At 37.5% G+C, this 19379-nt stretch overlaps 2 protein-coding genes across 4 annotated transcripts in view; one reads left to right on the top strand and one right to left on the bottom strand.

The window, feature by feature from the left end:
* The window catches only part of LOC139131168 (cytoplasmic dynein 2 heavy chain 1-like), a 70152-nt gene extending 65474 nt beyond the window's left edge, over window positions 1-4678 (bottom strand). For both annotated transcript variants that reach the window (XM_070697136.1, XM_070697137.1), the window contains exons 1-6: window positions 4533-4678; window positions 3011-3250; window positions 2317-2463; window positions 1638-1794; window positions 877-1140; window positions 116-348 (exon numbers count right to left, since the gene is read on the bottom strand). In XM_070697136.1, coding sequence (XP_070553237.1) covers window positions 116-348; window positions 877-1140; window positions 1638-1794; window positions 2317-2463; window positions 3011-3211 — 1002 coding nt within the window. In that variant the 5' untranslated portion in view covers window positions 3212-3250; window positions 4533-4678. The remainder of the gene's footprint in view (window positions 1-115; window positions 349-876; window positions 1141-1637; window positions 1795-2316; window positions 2464-3010; window positions 3251-4532) is intronic.
* A 100-nt stretch (window positions 4679-4778) lies between these two features.
* Window positions 4779-19379, top strand: part of LOC139131170 (DCN1-like protein 5) — a 30168-nt gene continuing 15567 nt past the window's right edge. The window contains exons 1-3 of one of the 2 annotated variants that reach the window (XM_070697140.1): window positions 4779-4909; window positions 9676-9781; window positions 11469-11623. In XM_070697140.1, coding sequence (XP_070553241.1) covers window positions 11541-11623 — 83 coding nt within the window. In that variant the 5' untranslated portion in view covers window positions 4779-4909; window positions 9676-9781; window positions 11469-11540. Of the gene's footprint in view, window positions 4910-8016; window positions 8175-9675; window positions 9782-11468; window positions 11624-19379 lie in introns of those variants that run through there. The other variant, XM_070697141.1, reaches the window with a different exon arrangement.

The following is a 19379-nucleotide window of genomic DNA, read 5'->3' as shown; positions in this document are numbered from 1 at the left end:
AATGGTTTGTGTCTGTTCATACATATGTGTATCTATGAGTATCATTGTAGTAGGACGCTCAACAGAGGGTGCAATGTCTGTCACTGGATGAATCTCAGTGGGCCAGCACACTTACTTCCTCCAGCCTTGCTCCCAGATTGACAAGTCCCTCAGGCACATACTTCTCCCCCTTCCACTGATGTGGTGTGTACCTCTTCCAGAACTGCACGGTCAGTGTCTCACAGGCGGCCACCCAGCGTTCACAGATGGCGATACTAGATCTCAGGGCCTCCTTAACTTTGTGGAAGGGGTCTCTCCACAAATCTAGGGAGCCTAACTTGCGCTGCACATACCTGCCGAAGGCACCACCTGTTCAACATAGATAATGACTATTTTACTATATGTCTGTGTCAGATTTACTTCATAAAAGTACTATTGACAGGTTCAAAATTCTTATTTTTCATTTATGGATCTGTTAGCTGATGATTGCTTTTAAAGTACAAATTGCATTAAACTTCTTTACGTTTGTTGCAATGAGGGTGTCTGAAGGGTAACATTAAATCTTTGAGGAAAGATTTAGTAGACAAACACAAAGCATGAAATTGAGTGAGCGGTAATATACTGGCAAGTACTGGTATGTTGATTGTATCAGCTTTCAGTTTTTCTTTTCATTTCTATTTTGATATTTCATTGTAGTCCCTGCATAGAGAAGCTGGATTGTTTCACGTCTATGATGCTTGTTGTCGTGACAAAGAAAAATATCCTTTACTTTAAATCCTGCTGTTTGTAATGAGATGTTCTATGGGTGAAACAAAACACAAGCATTGGCATTTACTCATTTTCTTTGTACCATTTATTTATGATGCAAAGTGTTGATGTTCAGTGATGCAGACTTACCAATGACCTCCATGAGGTGCCTCATTCTGTCCTCTGGATAAGCGTCAAAGTCCGTCTGCTTCCAGATGTCATCCAGGCAGTCCTGCGTGGTTTCCGTCAATTCGAGGGCTTCTCCGAGAGACAGTGCATCCATGTTGCCAAACTCCCTTGAAACTGGCTGTAGAAATTCCTGAAACTGTTGGGCTCTCTCCTTGTTTTCTAGCTTGGAGCTTGTGTTCGAAACTTCCGCCCAGTATTGAATCTCGTCAGTTGGGGTGAGAATACCTGAAAGTTATACAAACATAATTTTGACCAAAAATATCACAGATTTTTCACTTTTGCCTCTCTACACTCAGATCGGTCCACTATTTTCTTTGTGTGGTTAGGTTGAATATCTATTTCAAAACTTAGAGAATATATATTTCAGTTCATTAATTATTAAATTGGTCAGTTTTATCACAAAGATTCAAAACTTACAGGCATAAATGGTACGTATATGTTTATCAACATCTACATATAAAATTAGAAAATATTTGAAAACTTGTTGATTGATTCCAAACTTGAAATCAGTGTAGTCCCTCTGTCCTAAAAACCAGAACTCGATGCAAATACAAGGCAAAGGGAGAAGCTTGAGAAATTGGGTAAGTATAAAAGAATTTTCAACAAAAATTCATGAATACAATTCATACTTCTCTGAATAATGTCCAGTTTGAAAGGCCAGAATGAATTTAATCTAGACATCTGATCTACAAGTCTTTAAAAGGACAAGTGATTGTACCCACCACCCAGACTATCATCGGTTTTGCTGCTTCTCTGTGATGGATCATGTTTTCTGATCACACTTCCAAGGCCAGCTTCTAATTCACTCAGCAGACTCTGTAACTTGGGGTCAAAGTTCCTGCTCCATTTCTCATTCTCCAACAGCAGAGGGGCAAACACCTGAAAAGTTTTAAAAAAATAAATACATCATGTAATCCTGGTATTGCCTTTATGAAGACCAGTAATTGCTCACTTCAGAAATTTATTTTTGAAAGTGCTTGGCAATATTAGATTATATCAAATTTAAACCTGAATCATTCATAACCATAAATGAAAAATGCTGCATAATAATAAACTTTCTGTTTTTTTCAAAACTGATATCCCGGTGAGAATTTCCATATTTTATCACAATTTGCATATAGTAGGGTATAACAGCAAACTTCTACCGGTAGTTTCTCTTTGTACACAGTGGCATCAGTTTACATAAATTTGAATAAAATACAGTGGTGCCGGTGGCTCGCCAGAAAATGTGTGACAGATCTTTCACAGTCACTCTGTATCCATGATTTATGATAGCTAGCATATCATCATAGAAAAATTACTATAACATTGATATAGGAGGAAATGCCTAATAAAATCATTAAAAATAACAGAATTTCAAAATTATTGCAGATCTGACCAAGTCTATGGTTTGCATGTTACCTTCTGAACAGAGTGGTACAAAGCATTGATCGGCGAGTCCAACATCGATGATACAAAGACATTGGAATGGATATTATCCGGTGTTATTACATCAGGTTGCAATTTGAAAAACACCAACACTTTCTCCTTTGTATCACTAGGCTCAACCTGGAACAATAAAGGCACAGAGAAAGAAGAAATTTCATTTCATCAATTAAAGGATCAGATATTTACAAGAATTACATATAGCATACGTCTAAGTCAATGAAGCCAAGCAAATAGGATTCCTGGTTGAGCAAACACAGTGGAAAAGAATCTTGGCTAACTCAATGTCTCTTATTCTTACTTGAGTTACTCCGTTTTTTCTTTTTTTGTACACCCACTTGACACTATATACACTCTTATCAAGAACAATACAAAAAGCTTTGTCAAATGCACAGGGGAGTGATATTGACCCTGAACCTCCCGGAAAATCTGGACCCAATACTGTCTCCTCCACTGACCTCAGAGACAAATCTTACACCAAGTACTGAGTGCACAATTACTGAAACTACCTGGTCCTTTTTAAAAAGAAACAGTTGGAACTGACACTGACTATGAATGCACTTCCACTGGATTTTAAGCATGCAACAGAAGAACAGAAAAAGGAAAGTCAATACTATGGGTATGGATATCAAACGCTCATAGAAGACCAAGGATAAACAAATATTATTACCTTGTTGAGCATCTGAACTCTCTTATTGCCTCCATGCGTCTCGAGTCTACAAGCCAGCACTCCACAATTGCCGTCATCTAGAAAGCTATTCAATTCTGAACTGTTGAATAGCTGTGCAACCGCTGGTTCAGACGAAGGAATACCAAAATAATTCCCTGTTGTTGCCAGGAGAAACTCTTTCCTGGCATCTCCGGAAGGCATCTTGTATGCCTGTAAATTTTGTTCACTGCTTTTTTTATACTGTAAGAGATGAGAGAGGGTTATTATTTCCCCATAGGGAGTGGTGGTGGTTGGGAGAACACTATGTTTTACAAAGTGCAAGCTATATTCATTTTGACATCATAAGATTTCACTATTGATAATTTCTCTTGGCATCACTTCTTACTTATCCAATTAAACTGGATCACCATCCTGTTCTATTACTTGTAATATTGTTTATTTTTGTTTTCAGTAAAACAGTATTTTCTTCCTTGATACTGAAACATGTCCAGTCACTGACAGTCTGAATTGCACAAATCAATGATGACTCACCATATTTTAGCTAGAATTACACAGCGATATTTCATGTGACAAAAAAAATGAACAAAACAAGACACAAGAGAGAAGCTCTTTCTTCTCACACTGATCACAGAGGTAGAAGCAAGACCTTTCCCTCCATATCCTGATGTAGTTGGGTATTTACTGTTAGACGTGGAAAAACTATTCAGTGAAATGATCATTCACTTTAAGCTAGCCTGAACTCTAGAAAACAAATGAAACTTTGATTCCTTGCTGTCATTCTAGCTTAATTAAAAAAGCCATATTTTTCTCCTGATATCAAATAAGCGACATTTCTACATTATATACATGGAGATTTCCATATTAAGAGTTTGGCCTGAACTTGAATACTGGTACAGCTAAATGAAAATTGTGCTGTATCTAAATGTCTAAAACAAAAACACTTGCCTGTCTTTTGATATGCCATCTTAAATTCTATTTCATGAAGATTACAAACGGCTAACATTAAAAGATGAGGTTAACAAGAGTTAGACAAAAGAATATCCTTTGCTCTTGTCTTGCTTAACAGTCTATGCTTTGTAACATGCATATTATTACAGAGAAAATGGCACAGGGTGAAAGGAAAGGGAAATTCGCGGCGTTTATTTGTGTACCTTCACTTTCTCAAACAACCGTGAGAGAAAGGCTCAAAACTGTCAGTATATATTTGGAGTCTTGCAAGATTGTTATTGTAATCCATACAAAAAACGCGCAAGCTTTCCCCGACCTGACGATGTCAGTTTGGTTATTACGTTCTTCTACGGCCAGTTGCCGACACTTTCGTGCACCCATCCATTCATCATATCAAGATTTGAACATCACTGTAAGATGAAGAATTATTACAAAGACGGCACTATCTCAAAAATTCTACATCTACATCCGATATCCGCCACTTTAACTTGGAAATATCATAACAAAGTTACCAAAAATGACCTCCGTCTTGTTAAATTACTGACTAGTCGAATTTCGCTGGCAATATACTAACCTACTGATACCTTTTCTTCTGCGGTCAGAATTTTACCAGCATTTGACAAGTTTCGGGTGGCTACGGTTGCAGCGTCTGTATCTATGGTTATAATGTGGCGCTAGCAGTAGCAACATATCCCGGCTCTTTTCAATGACCTACGGAATGTCTGGTCAATGACCGCAAGAAATGTAAAACTAGTGGTAATTGGTCAATCGTGAACATGTGAATATCATATGGCAAAGTTTACCAATCATAGAAGTTCTTACAAATAAAAACCTTACCACTCATGTACGCATGCGCAGTATCAACATGGCGGATCTTTTGACGAAATCGTGAAAGTTGTTGATTTGACAGATTTTCACCGGTCAGAGTGATTCCTTCGCTACAGAAATTGAGTAAGTAATTTTGAAGACCAAGATGTCCGGATTCTTGAATACTGTGTATGTTTTTTGAATGAGTTTGCTGCGCAGGCTAGACTTGCCCTTGTTCCGAAGTAGCCGCCATTTCTGATGTATGAATTATCGGGACTGCAAAGTGTGTATAACATTGAGATTTCGCGGTGCGGTGCAGTGTGTACTCCGAGCTTTTGTGTGGACCGCGAGAATGTCATTATTCTTTGTGGCCATTTGAGACGGAAATTGCCGTCTATTATCAACTCATATTTATATATGAAACAGGGGTTTTGGTATCTCGTTCTTTCCCAGTATGATCGGCTTGTTGTCTTGCGTTAATTTAATATCAGTGAGGTTGACCTGATTGTGTGTATCATATGCACCAGCAGGTATATCGCTGTGCGTTTTGAAAAGCTATTTCGTGTTTACATTGCTATGTCAAGACCCTGGATGTTTCATGAAGCCAGGTGTTGTAAAACATTCATCTGTGCATCGGAATATCTTTTGCAAACCACCATTCTATCGCAGTGCGATGTCGGATGTGTATACATACTACGGCAAAACTGCAGATTGGTGGACACACACACCGTGAATTATTTGTAAACCTGGGAATCGTCTTCTGGTTGTGAAGCAGGGTATGGCGATACAAACGAGATCTGGACCCTCTCAGAAAACCATAATGAAAATCCGACATTTAGATCCGTCAAGTAAAAAACATGTAAAATGACCTGTCGAGGGACAACTGAAAGGGATTTTCTTAGGGGGACCTGATGGGCAGCTATGGTATGAGTGTACTCCCCAGGTTACTAATAGTTCAAACAAAATTTCTTTGTGTCCACTGATCTTCAGCCTTGCCCTTGTGTGGATCGTCTACATGCAATTTATGGTAATTGTTCGGAATCATTTTCAGGGTCATGCAAGAAAAATCGTGATATAAACTTTGTAAGAAGCCAAGTAATATGCAAGATCATCATTCAATGTCACTTTCTTGAGTCATTGAAGGAAAACAAATTAGAAATATGACCACTCACATTGAGACTTTACATATGAAGACTTAGCATGCTCCAGAAAGCTTGTCCAGTATTGTTCAATTCAAATATGCAAGTATTCAAAACATGTACCTGTCTGTTCATCAAACAATGTCCCAGTTCCTGTGCATCAATATACATACATGTACAAATGGTGTAATTTAAAATAAAGTAGATGTTTCCATTGGCAAATATGAAAAGGAAAAGTACTTTTCTTTCCCTGCTTAAGACTTAATATGTTAAAGAAATATTCATTGACTTTGGCCAACCAAAACAATGGATTATACTGCTGATGCAAATGCAGCAAACTGCAGGCATTGGAGTGTTAGAAATGTTATATGAAAAGTAAGGTTGAATGTGTATTATAGCTACCAAGTCAGCCATCAGCAGATGGTTGCAAAATTATTCCCTCCAGTTTGCATTCCTGTTCTGAGAGAAAGGTCATGATAACAAACAAAATAAACAGGAATTTACAAAAATGTTTTGATCATTCTAATTTATTCCATGAATAATTGCAATGAAGTTGGCATTTTGCCCCAGTTTACAGTTATTGAAGATTTTGCACAAATGTTGGCAATGAGATAAGATATCTGTCATGCATAATTTTAATTTGGACATGTTTTATTCACCATAAATTGTATTCAGAAAAATTGTAGTGGCTAAGTATTGAAAGGCTGTTCACACTGTACAAGATTTCGATTTACCTGTGAATGGGAACAGTTAATTTGATAACAATCTGGTCAATCATGGTGTGGCCAGATTAGAGCTCTGTTGCAGGACTGTAAAAGGGCAATGTCATTTGAAAACATACTGACAGCGTATGAGGAGCATTTTTTTTCTGTCCTACTGAATGACCCAACTTTGTGTCTAAATGTACAAAGATCTCAAGATCCCTTGAGGTGACCTAGTTCTGGTCAGTTTTATTGATTACCACTACATGTATCAAGACTGAGCTTCAAGTATAGTTGTTTACTACCATTTACCCATTGGACACCATCGTGACAATGTGCTCTTGCCAACTTAGTCACCCTAACTGAGAAAAAAAAGCCATGTTGATCTATTTCTTTTGTAGTCATATAACACTCATAAGCATTGCATCACTGTCAACCTCTCCACTGTCACAACTGGATACACCAAAGGCATCTGGATTTGCACTGGAAAACATAAATAGCATTGACAGCTGCTGCTTTTTCTTTTCTCTTTGACTTTGTAATCTGCCATTAAGCATTATTGTGTTTCTTTCAAATATGTACACCAAATGGGGCGTGATTAGGTGTTCTTTTATTGAAGATGACATTTACCGTGAGTTTTAAGGGGAAGATCATGGAGGTGCCTCCACTGGGACTATATATGTATGTCAGATTTTGATGTGTATTTTCAGACTGAGCAGTATTTTCAAATTTCACTTCCAAGAGTATTCTTAATTGTTCCTCAGTACAAAAGCTGGCTCAGAGCATATTTCATGAGGAATGTAACCCTGACGAAAGACCCACAAATTAAATTCCACCTACACACAGGTATAAGCACATGTGCATCAATGCATGAAGTGGTAACATTACATCATATGTAAAGTAAGAAAGAATTTGAGCCTAAAGGTTGACAATATCCAAGTATAGACAATTGGTTGGCTCTCTAAAGAATTAATTAGGCTCCAAGTGTCTTAGTTTTATATTCAAATGAGGCAGAGTTTGCCAATGCAAACATATCCAATGTATCCATAGATCTATTCATGCATTGCCTAGACCCTATACATCGCTTACAGCCTCCGTGCCTCCGACCCCACTCCGTCTAGCCGCGAGGTCCACTTTTAGAGCCGTAGCATAAAAAACAGCTCATTTGAAAGTGAATGGTCTACAGGAGAGACAATGATGTCACTGGCGTCCCTTTGAAAGTCAATCAGTTCAAATGTTCCTCACATGATTGGCCAATGATTAAATGGGTGTTGCTCGTGAACTAGCTCATAAACTGAACGTTCTCTGGCTAGTTTATGTTCAACATTCATTTAATCATTGGCCAATCATGAGAGGAACATTTGAACTGATTGACTTTCAAAGGGACGCCAGTGACATCATCATCTCTCCTGGAGACCATTCACTTTCAAATGAGCTGTTTTTTATGCTATGGCTCTAAAAGTGGACCCCGGGGCCAGACGGAGTGGGGTTGGAGGCACGGAGGCCGTAAGCGACGTATAAGGTCTAGGCAAGTTTATGCACTGAAACTGCAACTGTTAAAGACATAAGGTAGGGATTCTGTGGAATTAAGTTTGTTAGCATCAGGATCAGATCATATCAAATGATAATGTGATATTCCTGTATCCCTTTTCCTGCCAAGTTTGTAAAAAATCATGTGTTAACAATATCCTAGTTTTCAGGGGCCTTCAAATGTTCAAGTCCAAGGTAAATGCCACATATAGGACATGTATATCCTCACTGGTTTTACTTGTAACCAACATGACCGTGTGAATGAACTTGGCAGAGTGAGGGTTAAACTTGCCTCTCCTAGTTGTTCAATTGAGAAATGCAAAAAGCTAGAACAATTCCTTGAATTTTAATCCGTGCATTTATTTTAATCACCATGAACTTGTAGGAAATGTGTTTGCATCACCAGTAAGTACCGGTATACCATATACACATTTTTCTTTGCACCATTTTGTCTTTCTTGATATTTAAAATGAAAGATCAGGTTCCTTCCCAAATGAATTGTGTCCAACTGATAATAATGTGAGAGGCAGTATTGCATATGCTCACATTCTCTTGAAAGGGTGATTTGATAGCAGAGCAAATATTTAAATCTTGTGCAAAATTAAATGACATGCAGTGTTTCCTACAGCTTATAAAAAGAGGGGTAACAAAATGCATTGCAATACATAAATTGCATATTATTTTGTTGTCAAAATGCATTCTGCATTGTATGGTTGTTAACATATGAATAGATTGCTGAAAAACAGAGGTGGCCCACCCCTCAAAATCCTCTAGTGGTAAACCCTGATGTGTGCATGCCTAATGTAGCACACACTGCTTTGTAATTTTTTTTAAGTGGCGTATAGTAGTCTAACATTTCAGTGGGACCAGGTCAAGGCAGTTTACATCACAGTGTTTATGTATATGTCCCGTGTAGTGAGACAAATCGGTGAAAATAATGTTTTAAGGGGTATTTAAATGGTCATAAGGTTGTTCAAACATATGTTACCGTCGTCAACTGGTTTTGACCAACTTTATCTCATAGCAACAGAGGAACCCTGCAAAACAAAGCCTTACATGCAATATCTGTGGTATATTTATTATTAGGATTAGGAAATTTGATGTAAGATGGTTCCCAGAAAGCCAGTTCAATGACCTACATGTAACTGACTTTTCTGATGACATTGTTATACATGTACAGTATACAAAGTACGGAAATGGTGGCTGCAAAGTGTTAGGCTGACATCATACATGTAGCCTTATATTTGACCCAGAATGTTGCCCAGGGGTTCATTATTGTGTACAATCCACGATTCACTTCACACATGCCTGTGTATGGCATCATTGATGTAGCCATACATATATACATGTACATACTGTACAGGTTTGTACCCTACATCATGTAAGTCCTTTTGGTAATGGTTCTGTATGCAGATGTTTTGTATTCAATTTCCCCATCAGTTCAGTCTTTACAAAACAAGCAAATTTAAAACCCATCAACAAGTACTAATCACTTATAGTGGAAATAACCCTTCAACAACTGTTTGTGTTTCTCTTGCAGATGTGGACTCCTGGAGTTTGATAAATTTCACTTTTATTTTCCCTCCTTGGAACCCGTCAACCTGGAGCATCACTACCAGCCCTTGTATTGCTCATTTACGCATCTGGTAAGTTATGTTCATACTTCGATTTTTCTCAGAAATATTTAGAATGTTCAATTATTACAATATTACTCTCATATCTGTGATCAATTATACATGTATGACAGACAATTGTCAGTTATAAGGTATGACAGGAGACCCTAGGTGGATTAAGATATACTACAAAACCTTTGCTTCAGGAACATTAAGTTTGTCCTTTTAATTTTTCCCATTCATCTGCAGTTTTGGTAAACCTCGTTGTATACATTGTATGGAGATAGGGGTAAAATGGTATTAATTAAATGATACGTTTACATGTACTAGTAGCTGACCATCTCCAGATTCCATCATATCAAAGAGTGTTTCATTTTTGAGAATCACCCTGACTTGAACCAAATCAGAATTAAGAGCAAACAATTGTATGCCTGAGTGGTGTTGTTACTTGCTTGCATTATTTATAATTAATGACAAAATATTGCATAAAAGAAGTTCGTATTAGTTTTTTATTTTCATCCAAAAGCAACATCCCGGAGTAATTTTTACATATATTCAACAAAAGAACCATAATGGTATCTGTGTACAAAGTACATGTGTAATAAAAACCTCATTCTGATGATATTTCCTGTCATTGAAGACAAATCAATGTGTGACCTTTGCATGACCTGAAAGCAAATTGTTTTTACAGTGCACTTGTACAGAAAGGAAAAACACACAAACGCGTTATTAATACGTCATTACCTAGTGAAAAGGGACTGCTTCTCAGACATGCCTGGACATTTCAAAAAGGCAGTGCCCTACATGTATGACTTTGTGTGCAGTCACTGCAGATCAATCTATTTATTTTGTGACACAATGCCATGGGGCTGACAGGAAGTTTTGATTTTCATGTTCAAAGCCCTTCAGGTTTTCATGTTATATTTGTATAGCTAAGGCATCATATTGTCTGTTCATTCTGCAGCGATGAGGGACACCAAATTACTGGCCTTTTCTCCCTCAAAAGCTGTTAGACAGGAAGTTCCCACCATTTTTACAAACTCTTTTACAAAATGTTGAAAACCGTGACTGAGACCTCTATTTCACAGAATGTATCCGGTTAGCCAGCAAACTGGTAATTTCTCTGTATAGCTGAATTTTGTTGAATGTCTGCATTCTACCCATGGTATAATATCAATAAATGGTAGAGATTCAAGTCGCAAACAACTGCAGTAGTATTATTAGAGTGTAATTATAATATTTTCAAAAGCAATATCCATGTTCTGACAGTTTGGTATTCAAGAGAAAAGTTTATTGAACTGAATGGCAGTTGTTGGCTACAGAGTTCTCTTCAAGGGGAGTTTGAAGGATTGACCACCCCTCTATTCTTGAGCAATCTATTCATTTATTGCTAACCATACAAAAAGAATAGATTTTCACAATAAAAGAATATGCAAACTCAGGAACACTAGTTCATCAAAATTGGGAATATGTGTACATCTCATGAAGTTCAACAGGGCAATTTAGAAGTGAAACTTCCATTGACAAAGAGTGTCAAGCCATTACTTGGCTCTTCCATGACATATTACCTCAAAGGATAACTTCGGGGGTCACTTTACTTTTTAGTCAAGGGAGGGTAGTATCCAATTTTGCGAACCTCAACTTAGAACCCTGAGAAATGCATCGCAGAGTGTGTTCTTTTGAGAGGCTTGTAACATTGGTGTGTTGTGACTCCTTGCAGAACATCGGGACAGGTGTGAAATCAGAGCAGTCCTTCTCTTCATCAAGTTGCCTCTCCCCTATCGCTGCAAGCATGCCTCCCCGACGAAAAAGAAAAGCTACCACAACGGAAGAACAGACCACATTCATAGCGAAAAAAGGCAAAAGGGAGTTTAGGTAAGCTCACATCCGCATCCTATATGTAAAATATGTGTCTTCAAAAAATGTACAGATGCTACTGCTTTGTCAAATAATACATTTTATAAAAAGTGTATGTAAAAGTGTTGTTGAGAGAGCATTAGTGCGTGCATAAAGGGTTGCTAAGAATAGATTTTCCATTTAAACTCATCTGAACACAGAGAAATTAAAGATTTTCCTATTAATTCAACATCTGGTACATGTACTCAAATACAAAGATGTACACCAATCAAACACAACAACAGAATTTAATAAACAACAGTAACACTAACTTTTAATATCCCTATAATTTTTGGTTCCCTATTATTTTTCTCTTCCCCCCCCCCCAGAGCGTGTTGAAATACAAAGTACATGTTTTAGCCCTTGTCAACAGAATACACTATGTACAATATTCATTCTACACTATTCAAATCTGACATATACGTTACATGTACAGGCTGTGTTGATAAGTTGGACACTAGGCATTTCAACAGGACTTTTGGAAAATAAACCAAGAAACTATTACAAACAAAACAAAGTCAATTGACAATTACATCAAAAGGATGTTTACAAAATTTCTTGCTAGTTACGGAAATGAATATGCAACATGGTCTGCTGTATTGCTGAATAATGTGTAGAATAGGTGTGCAATTATTCCAGATACAAATGTACCATCACTGTAAAATACTACTACAAATAGTACAGATACTGTACATTGAAAGAGTGCCATGTCTGTCGTAGCACACTGTACATGTGTTCTTATGTAATTAATGGTGTTGGTTGGAGAACTTAATTGTATTTGCAATTCTCATTAAATATGATTTTGCCACCAAGGTGAATCATAAAAGTCTCAGATGGTTGACTGTATTTTCAACATGGCGAATTTCTAAAGGTAAATCAATCAATCTCATGGTTACAGAAGTCAAAGAAAAGTGGTAGATTGTACAGGAATTTCAAATTAGAAATGCCTAAAAAGATGAAAAGATGCATCAGTTTGAAGATAGCTACATGTAGTGTTGCAAAAAAACAAAAACTTTTTTGCCATGAAAACAATTGCGTTTGTTTTAAAAGTACAATGTATTTATCAGTTCACTCTCTCAAAGTGTTGCTGTGGTGAGAAGTTGACTTTTTACTAATACAATGCATTTAAATATCATGCAGTTTGACCCCTTGGTACAAGACAATAGCTATTCAGGTAGTGAGAATTGCATGGATTTCAGTCTTTGGTACTGTTACTTAACACCAAAATTAGTGATAGTCGAAAAATAGAAGGTAATATAATTCTATTGTCTTTTGCCCTAAACAGTACCTGATATGATACACGAACTTGTGTAATTGGTGGAATTTTGTCCAGTAAAACTGTTACATTAATATGTCCTATGAAGATATCAAATACACATTTCTCATCATTAGTGTAGTAATATTAAACGCTACCTTTCACATTGAAAATATTTGTACATAACCTTACCTGTGTAAAAGTGACTTGTAAGTTGTTTATACATCTTATGAATAAAGTTTCGTGTGCCTTCAAGGATTTATGTGATGGCAAAGAACAACAAGTACATGAAATAATTCATTTTGTAAGTTCAAATAGTAAGAAAGCACTCCATCCATTATTAATATCTCACTCTCCCGAAACAGTTGCAAAGATTAATGGAATGTGAATTAAAATAAATCTTAGGAGAAAGTTAAAACTGGAAAAAAACAAAACAAAATTAAAATTAGGTTTTAATTGATGCAGTTTATTTAGGGGCTGTAGATAATTAAAACGTGCACGGTAAACGCAACTAAGTTGCGTTTGGCGTCAACCCTCTCCCCCCTCCCCTAAACAAAAGTTTGGAAATCCAACAAAGCCTCATTCTGTATCAGCATACCTACAATATGTAGTCATGTCGCTATGAAATCACACATTCGCTACCAACACCCCATCCCTGACATACCCACCCCCCCTAAAATCAACCTTTGTACAGCCCCAACTCAACAATGATGCAACCAATAGAATGAAATGAATTGTACGCTGGACCACATGTTTGTCATAGGAATGCCGGTGTTGCGCCGGTGCCGCACTTGCTTGGTACACGCCAAACGATATAGCCCGATATTTGCAATACATAACAACGTGTAGCTGTTGCGATAGGAAAACATGTGGTGCGATTTGTGTGCATGGTAATCGAAATACAGGTGACCCCCCCTACACACACACACACACACTCACACACATAGAAATAGCATTTACCATGTGCATGTATTAATTATCTATGGTCCCTTACTCTCAATTTTGACATTCTTACTATTTCCCTGATCAGTTTGACTGGGTCAAGAATGGTGTCATTATGTGAGCAGTCAAAACACCCTTTTTAAGGCTGCAACAATTGAAAGGCATGTACTGGGACATCCTATTATGTGCTGTGTTTCCTCTGCCACTCTCAAATTCGTAAAATTACTAATTTTTTAGATGATTTACTTTACTAATTTTTTTCATTGTTGATTCGTAAATATACGAATGCAAGGAAGCAGCTAGTTGATTGAGAGCTGAAGGCCCCAAAACCTCAAAATAGTTCTGTCTAAGCACATGTTGTACTTAATTTGAATTTGATTGAATGGTATTCCGTATTGAAACGGTTAAGTTTACTTGTGCATTTCAAAATTTACGAAAAGTTTCAATACCCAATTCATAAATTTACTACAAAATTTCAGAAGCCAGAGCAAACACGGATCTGTAAATTGTGTATTTACTTTATATATAAATATAAATAGAATCTATTGCTTCCAATATAATCAGTTGGACGTTTCCTGGAAATTATGGCTATTTTTGCCATTGTTTGTCATTTGCAACCAATAAAGTACATCATGAACAGAAACAAACAGCAATAAAAACTATACTCTTTTCCAACAAGTAATGATTCATGAATTTCTCTTTCTAAAAAATTTCTGTAATTTTAGCTGCCTCGATTAACTTCTAATGTAATGTGATTAGGGGTGACCTTTTTAAGGTGACTTTAACATGTCTAGTTAGTAGCGTACATACAGTATTTCATTAGAATGCTCACTGTAGATGGTAAGGCAGCGTTGTTTTGTCTGAGAATTTTTTACACTACAACTATGAAGTTCAATGTGTTTGCACTTATTTCTCCAATTTCCTAGTAGATGAGTACAGCCTTGACCTTGACTAGATTTTGGCAAGATCAAAGTGTAATTTTTGTCAATGAATGGAACTGTAAGAATTGATTCCTTTATTAATGCTATGTATAAAAGTATAAAACATAATTACATATACATACTGATCTGGTATTTTGGGCAGGGTGTTAAATCTACGTGTTCCACTGACTGAACAAATAGTACTTTGTAATGTACAGAGAAATGTTATAAAATTACAGTGAACACCTTTAAAATTGCAACTTATGCTTATTTTCATTGTTTATGCTGGATCAGTTCAAATCCAACATAGAAAGTTAAAATCGCCAATACTTGAATTGTGACTTTCCAGAAAACCTGTGTATATTCTCACCTTCACAGCAATCTTACCTTGACCTAAATATTTCATAAGTGATTGCGTCGATCTATTTAAAATACCGTTGTGAATGCACAAAGTACAGTTTGTGGTTGTAGGTCGTTGAAGGTCATGATACTACAATGGTTTTTCTGGGGCAGGGTAGCCAGAGTTTTAATTCATGTGTAAATTCAAAATTCACAAAGTAGCTGATTTAGCATGAACTTGAGCCCTTGCTGTATAACTGTCAATGGGAATAAACCTACAAAAACCGTGCTTTCCTTTCAGCTCTGATATCAGTGTAGTGTCAACTCCAGAATTCTTTTTCCAAATGTTATTGTGGCAGTGTTGGCTTTCAAATTTTGTCCGGTTGCCTGTGCTCATACAATAACGCTCAGAGATAGAGTTCAGAAAACTGCCATAATGTTGACCGGATGTGTAAAAGTAATGCTAAGTCAATGGCATTACCATGAATACAACATTTGAACTCCCCTGGTCCAAGTCCATTGTGTCTTTTGAGACCTACCGGATGTGTACACGAAGGCACATTCATTTATGGAAATGAATCAGGACAGGATCAGTGCCCAGGTATTGACTTTTGTATCAACTTGCTGCCGATGTCCCTTCTATTCTGGTCAATGATGCAACCTACATGCATGATGTTTCTAAGTGGATGAGGAACACACCAGTGGTTTCCATAGAACAAGCAGGGTTTCTATGTATAGCAGTATTTGTAAAAAAACTCTATTTGCTTAAATTTTGATGTACATTTATTTTCCAATTTTTTTCTTTTCAATTCAGAATGAACAGAAATATTATGCATGTGTGTGTGAATGCACATGTAGTTTCTTATTCTACTCCTGCAATCGTGTTGAAACATCACGGTTCAAGTCATCAACATACAGTAGCCTATACATGTGCAATATTATAAGAATATTCTCAAAATACAGAAATTTATGTCCGAGTAATCATGCAGCAAAGGTATTGTCCGAAGTGCGTAGCGCAGAAGACAATACTGTAGCATACGACATTCATGTACAAGGACATGAATCCTGGTATTTTGTGAATAACCTTATTATTATACACCTTTTACATGTAAGTCCAATTTTACCAGAAAAAATTGAAATTGAAGTGTTTTTAGGATACCCATTACACACTGCATAACATAATCCTGAGCAGACTGGGAATGCGTTCAGTGCATCTGTTAAAGGCAGGGGGAGCCTATAAATACCCCCTATCTCCCTGAGCATTCATAATCCAACATGAGTGGCACATGGTAGCAGCGTCAACGAATGCTCCCGAAAATCTGGATCCTTCAAGAACCATGGTGTAAATTAAAGCACTGTCCCAACATATTACGTTTTGTGAATACTTGTGGAATCACCTTGTTGGAGAAATTCTCTCATTTTTTCTATTTTAAGTTGCTTTTTGATGCCAAAACTGCTTCGATGCTGTGTTGAAGCGTACAAAGAACAATTGATGAAAGCGTTCAAACAGCTGCCAATCACGAGGGGACGCGCAAAGGTGCAAACGATCAAACATTTGTTGTGTACATCGGATCGATTACGATGTCAACAATGAATAAACGATTCTTACTATCTACTGAGCAAAATACTCGACCAACGGTTACATGGACAAAACCGGCGACATGCGGACCCATTTTGGACCGAGCACGAAAAACTACTTTTCTAACTACTTTCAGCCGAAATCAACTCGATTCCGATCTGTGCCTACACAAATAACTAAACCGCTCACAGAAGGCGAAAAATTGCTCTCGTGACGTCCAAAACCGTTGTTTGCTGGCGATGCACGGTCAAAGGCCAATGCAGTGGCCGGCCATTGGATACGTTCATGCAACGATTATACAGGTGCAAGGTGCCCATAAGCTACATTATTTCCTGTCGGGTCGGGGCGATGAAACTAAATCGCGATTCATTCATCTCTGTTGGAGTTGTCCAAAAAGAGACACTTGCCATAGACTATAGCATCAAATGTTGACCGTTCAGACTGTAACACGATGAAAGGTCTGAAGATCGCCGTGATGTCGTTCTTCTCTGTACGTTTTTCTGAGCTTTGTTTTTTACTAACTTGCTCTAATATTATCTGACTTTTCTGTTCTTCCTCGATTGTCTGTAACTGACTTTTCTATCCCGATATCGATATTGCGTTCGCAATCACGAGTCTTGAAACTAACGTCATTCCCTGAAAAAGTTTTCGGACAAACTCAAGAAATTTGACAATTCCTAACGAATAGTCGGCAAAATTTACAGAAATTAGCAACAATAATTACATGTATGGTAATTTTACCGTCTTTAGCCTAAGCGGTTCGCTTGGCAGAAGCAGTATATAACGATCTGAGTTCCCATTTTTACCCTGCAGTGTGAGTGTAGTATTCGAACAACTCAGATCATAATCTTACGCTGTTCCGAGTAGCCTGGGCATTTTTTATAATATACAATAAATTTAGCCTATCAAAATTACTCGTTTTTACATTGCTGGATATCGATATTTTTTCTATATTTTTGTACTTTCGATTTGAAGTCTTTTGATTCTCCATTGGCGGCAGCACATGTACGGTTACAACCGTCATGTGATCACCGGAGTGTGCTTGTAAAGTTGTCGGAAGTTGTTCGGAAGAAAAAGCATTTTGTAGTTAGCGGCTGCAGCTCGGTATTTTCAAGATAACAACCCATTATACATTTCTTACATCTTTGAAAGGGGGATTACGGTAATCTTTCCTGTGATGAAAATTTTGTGAACGTCATTGCAATGTGTTTCCACGATGAGTGTAAACTGATTCTCTGTTAGTAAAAATCGTCAGAAATGGTCCAGTGGCCGTGATAAAATAGACTCGGGAGCAAAAATCATGCGAGGAAGATAGTAAGAAATTCACATTGCGATATTTGCTGTCGTATTTCTCAACAGGAATAACGCATTTTTACGCATTGTGTATAAGAAGAGCAAGGTGTTCGGCAGTGAATTGCTTCTATCATAATAATCTTGATCACAACTATTAGGCGAGAAGACAGCGGGCTCTTATAATCGTACAAAATTATTGATATTATGTCTTTGTGTTGAAAATTTTCGATCGAAGGCAGCAGCTCAACTTCAACAGCCGTGGTATATTGGGAATCGTGTTTATCACTGGACGCAGAACTACCATGCTATCAACATTACGTTCTATACCAATGTACGCCCCTGAAAGTTATAGAGTCAGCTGTGGCATCGGCAGTTTCACATTGGTCGTAATCTTTTCTTATTCTGCCCCGTCTTTTGTACCGTCCAGACATTTCAAAGCTAGAATTTTTTACACAGTGACCTTGCACACAAATGATCATTCCACTGTTTCTGTTGGGGTTTGTTGGTTTTATGATTTGCCCCGTGGCCCCGGTAAAATCTTTTCATACGATACACAGTTGAATTTTATTAAAGGTTAATTAAGTATATTCCCAGTTTGTTGGGTAAAGTTGTCTAGAGAGAAAGGTTGAGTTGACGCTGATAGAGAAGACGTCGGGCCGGCACAGTTGACTGAGGTCCGGTCGGTTTGGGGTCGTTCAGTCCAGAAACCTGCAAAGTTCTGTATCATGATCGTTCGGCATTTGGGTATTTTAACTCAATTTTTTTGGACAAAGTAATTCAGTAATAATGTATGCCAGATTCCTTGTGTTGTTTTGCCACCGTCATACGCGTATACGGACGGCTTGAGATTAAAAACGGTAAAAATATTCAGTGCTCGTAAATGCGTGCAAAGTTTATTTAGTGACTGTTTACGCAGTATAGTCATCAATACGACAAGGATTTGCCACCACGTAACGACTGTAATCCTGCATCAATAGTCCATACGAAAATTTTGTGCTGAATCGAAGGAGGTAAAAATTACGGTAGGAAACGTCGGTCCATTTTCCGTCAAAGTTGTTGATCTGCAAAATCTTCAATGTGCACAAACTACATAAGTGGCTGTTATAGGTCTACACGTCCCACGTGCTTTCCACTGTTCATTACGAGCTATGTTCAAAGTGCGGAGTTATAGACATTGTTGAAGTACCGGGTACATTGATTGTGTTCGAAACCTCTACCTGTTTGCTCCTCGTGTGTTTTTGTGTCCCTAACGTCGACTAGCTCTATGCTCTATGTTGCGTACACACATAGCTGTCAGGATTAAGATTTTCTGGGTAAATAGATACACTCAATAGTTTATTCCGCCTCTGATGCAAAGATACACACTGTTTTACATGTGCCACTCCTAGGCCCTGGGATCGATTGCCA

This window comes from Ptychodera flava, chromosome 4 (assembly GCF_041260155.1).
Source record: "Ptychodera flava strain L36383 chromosome 4, AS_Pfla_20210202, whole genome shotgun sequence".
In the NCBI taxonomy this organism is placed as follows: domain Eukaryota; kingdom Metazoa; phylum Hemichordata; class Enteropneusta; family Ptychoderidae; genus Ptychodera; species Ptychodera flava.
The sequence above is the reverse complement of the archived record's forward strand: the minus strand, read 5'-3'. Positions and strand labels throughout refer to the sequence as shown.